At 45.6% G+C, this 4,503-nt stretch overlaps 2 protein-coding genes across 2 annotated transcripts; both read right to left on the bottom strand.

Annotated features, from left to right (window-relative positions):
* Positions 1-233: 233 nt before the first annotated feature.
* FOMMEDRAFT_136205 (FAD/NAD-binding domain-containing protein) lies at positions 234-2,737 on the bottom strand (the record flags this gene model as incomplete). The annotated part of the gene is made up of 13 exons (XM_007269494.1): positions 234-283; positions 337-559; positions 680-841; positions 904-1,034; positions 1,100-1,199; positions 1,252-1,328; positions 1,403-1,514; positions 1,565-1,650; positions 1,705-1,852; positions 1,909-2,304; positions 2,356-2,379; positions 2,442-2,559; positions 2,622-2,737. 13 exons carry the CDS (start codon positions 2,735-2,737, stop codon positions 234-236), a joined length of 1,743 nt encoding a protein of 580 aa, XP_007269556.1.
* A 626-nt stretch (positions 2,738-3,363) lies between these two features.
* On the bottom strand, positions 3,364-4,066 carry FOMMEDRAFT_159706 (cytidine deaminase; the record flags this gene model as incomplete). The annotated part of the gene is made up of 5 exons (XM_007269493.1): positions 3,364-3,565; positions 3,631-3,671; positions 3,728-3,771; positions 3,828-3,935; positions 4,012-4,066. The coding sequence occupies 5 exons, from the start codon at positions 4,064-4,066 to the stop codon at positions 3,364-3,366; spliced, it is 450 nt and encodes a 149-aa protein (XP_007269555.1).
* Between the last annotated feature and the right edge of the window lie 437 nt (positions 4,067-4,503).

Here is a 4,503-nt window from a genome sequence, read left to right as displayed (position 1 = left end):
TTCGTTGACCACGTCATAAGAATGCGATCCTGATTTTACCCGCCAAATTTTGCAGAGCCAGACTCAATCACAGTAGCGGATATATTGATTTTATTTCTTCGGGTGCAACTCAATATTACAATGAGGGAAATTGGCATGGTATGTGGGATGATATCCAAGTTTATTGCTATTATCATTGTGGAACTGTATATCGGTTAGTTGAATGCAGCTCCAAGGGCTATTGTAGATGATTTTTACGCACCTGGAGGGATGTCGACTTCCTCGGGATTCAGATACCAAGCGCCTTGAGAAACGTCAGAATCGATAAAGAACGAATATTGAAGTTATGTAACTTACGATCTCCAACCATATACTTCTCACTATACGTTGAACCATCTCCAAGCCAATAGAAACGGTTACGTGTCTCGGGCTCGTCAAGAGGCTTGTAATTAAAGTCCTCCCAACGAGGGAAGGTCAGCGCACGCACGGCATGAAGACATGATCCTGGCCAAAGGCCTACGATTCGGCCTTCCTCTTTTCCCATCTTGTACCATGATCGACACTTCTCACTGTATACGGTCTATTTTGCATACATCAGCTCTGGAACGCTCTACGCATGCTTATTCTTACCGTTTGAAAATAGTGCTAATGAAGTTACAATTAAGTTACTATAAGAAATTCGACAATTTGTGCCACCTACCTCTAGATATTCGTCGAAATCTGCGACAGCTTCCGCCTTCGGTTCAATGGTCTTCAAGTGCTCTCGTTGTAGCTTCATTGCAGCGGCGACCGCAAAGTCGATCTGACGCTCGATAAGAACGAGTAATGAACCTGAGCCGACACCAGAATTTGGACCGAGTGACTACCAGGAATGATGTCAGACTAAGACGGCTCGAGTACATGAAGAACAAGAAGGCAACACACCATGAACCAATTCGGAAAGCCATCTGTACAAACTGTGAGGTACGTCACAGGATGTGGAGAAAAACGTTCATTCAGGGTCTTTCCGCCTCTGCCAACAATTGAGAACGGATACCGGAAGCTCGTATCATACCCTGTTTATTAAAGCCCGTGCATTTAGCTAGCTTATTCGGCTTCGCTGCAGTTAAATTCAACGTGCCTGTAGCGCAAATAAGGACGTCTAGATTATGATGTGATCCATCAACAAGCTCTATTCCAGTTTCTGTGATGCGCTTGATGTGAGTCGGCACGAAGTCCACCTATAAACAAATAATTAGCTTCCTATTCCAGCATGGTGGAATTAACAAGTACGTTGTCTTCGCAAAGAGCTTCCAGGTAACCTGGCCCAGGAGTCAGTCTTCTGCAGGCAACGGAGAAATCGGGGATGACTTGATTTAAACCACGATAGCAAAATTCATAAGTTAGCGAATTAGAATTCCGGTAGCGAAAGCTTCCGACATACGATGATCCGCGATCCAAGGTTTCTTCGCGAGTCGTTTAATCATAGAATCTTTAAACGCAATTCGTGCCCCCTTCTGCATCTCAGAGCCTCTGATAGTAGCGAAATGCACTGACTGAAGCAAGTTATGAGAGCTTGAAAGCGAAATCACATTCTCAAACTTGCATTCAGTTCGCTTTCCAGATCATGTCTAAATTGTTTATAGAGTACGGGGTCCTCAAATGATTTCCGATCTTCATCAGTGAACTCATCTGAAAATGGAGAAATTTAGGTCGCGTGACGGTAATCTCGCTTGTCAAGCTTACAGTTCTCAGCGTTCGGATCGCGCTTCATCAATTCCAATAGCTTATGCGAAGCGAATGGTGGAGCAAGCCACGTCTTTCCTCGAACATAGTTGTACAAGTGTTTGACGCGCGGCTGTAGGGCTGGTACAATCTGCAGTCCCGAGGAACCCTACAGTGAAGCAATGAATTAATTAATCCTGAGGCATAACTGGTCAGCTAACTCACAACACCGATTACACCTATTTTCTTATCCCCCCAGTCTTTCACACCTTCCTGCCAAAGTCCCTTTTCATCCGTTTCCCAGTCAGCAGAATGCAACAGCTTTCCCTTGAAATCGTTCAAACCGGGGATGTCGGGCCATGACCATCTACTCAGTGCCCCGAGGCCGGCAAAGACGAAATCCGCGGTGTCGTCAAATGTCTCATACTGTATACTCCCGGGAGGGGCATCCGACATAGGACGACGAATTCTCAGATGCCATTTTCCACTCGCTTCGTCGAAGCGTGCGTGAACAATCTCGTGTTGTAACTTGATATATCGCATTAATTTGAACTTGTCAACGACATGTTCAAGGTATGCACGGATCTCGGGCCCAGGAGCATAAAAGGCGGACCATTGAATCTGTAAAGATTATGATTATTCTCTACTAAAACTGCAAATTTGGCGCCGTACATTCTCCTCGAAAGTAAGTTGATACTGCACGACACAACAGGTCATTTAGTTTGGTCGTTATCTTTCTCACACAACTTAGAACGCACACAATGAGATGGGATATCACACGCCAGTCCAGGATATTTGTTTGTGAGCCACGTTCCTCCAATTCCCGCATTCTTGTCATAAATTGTAAAGTCAATATTTTGCAGCCGTTGAGGGAACCTGATAAGCCAAACAGAATGCTACACTTAAAAATAATTCGTTCGGAAAATCTGGATTCGTACCTAATACCAGCCGTGATACCACTAAATCCCGCGCCAATAATGACTATTCTCATGGGCCTCACATCGTCGATGGAAGCAGTGCCAAGTTTGAACGAGGAAGCGCCGGAGACCGACATCTTCGGAATGGATGGAATTCCATTTTCTCTGATAGTTGCAGTATGATGGTCTCCTTCCAAAGGGGATAGAGGGCTAATTGCGCTATCCGTGGTCGCCGTCATAGGGCTGAGAGGACTGTCGACATTAGTGCGCAGCTCAATAGTTGGTTTGCCATCTGCCTCAGGATGGAATGGGACGGGTTCGACGTCTCCTATAATGTGGTGGATACCTGAAGTCATCTTCTCGTGAAGGGCAGACGGTGCCCGCAAGAAATGGTCATTGCTGAAATATATAGTAATGCGGAGTAAGTGTTTATCAGCCAAGCTGGATCGAGACGTTTCCTTGGTAATTGAGTAGGCTGTGAGTAAAGAAGGTTGAATTAGACTCGGCTCACACGGGATTTATTGCCTTACAGGGACATTGGGTGTGAAATGGACTGATCACTTGTTCTTCCTCCGCATATTTTACCCGCCGATCTTGTTGCAGTCGGGCCTTAGATTCGTCGAAATGAAAAGATCGTCACGAAATATACTTCAACAGATGGATTATGTAACACCATGATCCAGGACTTGTACAAGTTTGAAGTACAAAGACATAAGTCGCGCATAAGGTTTCTATCTATCGTTGGCATGTCTGGTTAACTCACTTATCTCGGGAGGTGTTCCGGTCCAAAACTATTCGGCAGGAGTTCATCGACCGTCATAACTACGATAGAGGACTTTTCTAAGTCGACAGACGACCCTTCGACATAATTCCCAGCGACCATAAGAACGGGCATCTCAGGAGCACAGAATTCACGTATGAACTGGCGACACATCCCACATGGTGATATGGGAGACGGCACGTCGCTGAGAAAACGAAGTTTAGTCTCGTGAAAGGAGGAAAGAATGCATCCGTAATAGTATCTACCCACGTCGTCACTGCCAGCGCGACAAATTCAAGTATGCCCTCGCTCTGGAAGCTTAGTCGTAAGAGTGGTTGTTCTGAGGCAGTTTATCTGGTATACACACAACTGCTTTGACGAGTGCCGTGCGTTCAGCACATATGGTTCCGCCTGATCAGTGGTCAATTCGGCACGTGACAGAAAACTGGCGATTGGGAGACACCAACCGTACGATGCATTTTCAACATTTGCCCCCTTTATTACCTCTCCCGACTTGCTCAATAATGCTGCACCGACGCGGAATCTTGAGTAACGACAGTATGCGAACTCCCTAGCTTTAAAAGAGAAATTGAAAATGTACCACGTGAGCTTGAGGTAGATCGTTGAGCCAATGTAATAAGATAAATAGACCTTCCCGTGCTGCTTTAATGATGCGAAGCTTGTCTGTTTCGCTTATGGCAGACATCTGGCCCTTGCAATTGAAGAGTCTGTGCGCAGGGTTCGAGTGATGAAGTGAGGATAAGGTGCAGTCTGGGGGATTGTTCTGTCACGAAGATTCGGGATGATCGACAGCCTTTGTTCCGTGCCGATCGGCAATCACGAACCTCTTTTCTTCGCGTCTCCTCTCAGACGAGGACCTCAACTTCGTCTGAAGTCTTCAAGTAATTATAGAACGTTATCGTACGTTTTTAGGGCGTTGCTTCTAAAAATAGGGGAAAGTCACGGAAAGCGGAGACCGGAGCCGCATCGAAATATTCCGCACTGCAGTACTTCAATATACTGATCGAGTTATCAAGCAAATATGTATCACAAGTGTCTACTGAACATGGAAGACGAAGAAAAGTAAAGGTCCTAAGAGTTTGAGTATAGGTACATTTAGGAATTGCTAACCCAGTTGAGTGA

Source organism: Fomitiporia mediterranea (genome assembly GCF_000271605.1).
Source record: "Fomitiporia mediterranea MF3/22 unplaced genomic scaffold FOMMEscaffold_10, whole genome shotgun sequence".
NCBI classification, from domain to species: domain Eukaryota; kingdom Fungi; phylum Basidiomycota; class Agaricomycetes; order Hymenochaetales; family Hymenochaetaceae; genus Fomitiporia; species Fomitiporia mediterranea.
The sequence above is the reverse complement of the archived record's forward strand: the minus strand, read 5'-3'. Positions and strand labels throughout refer to the sequence as shown.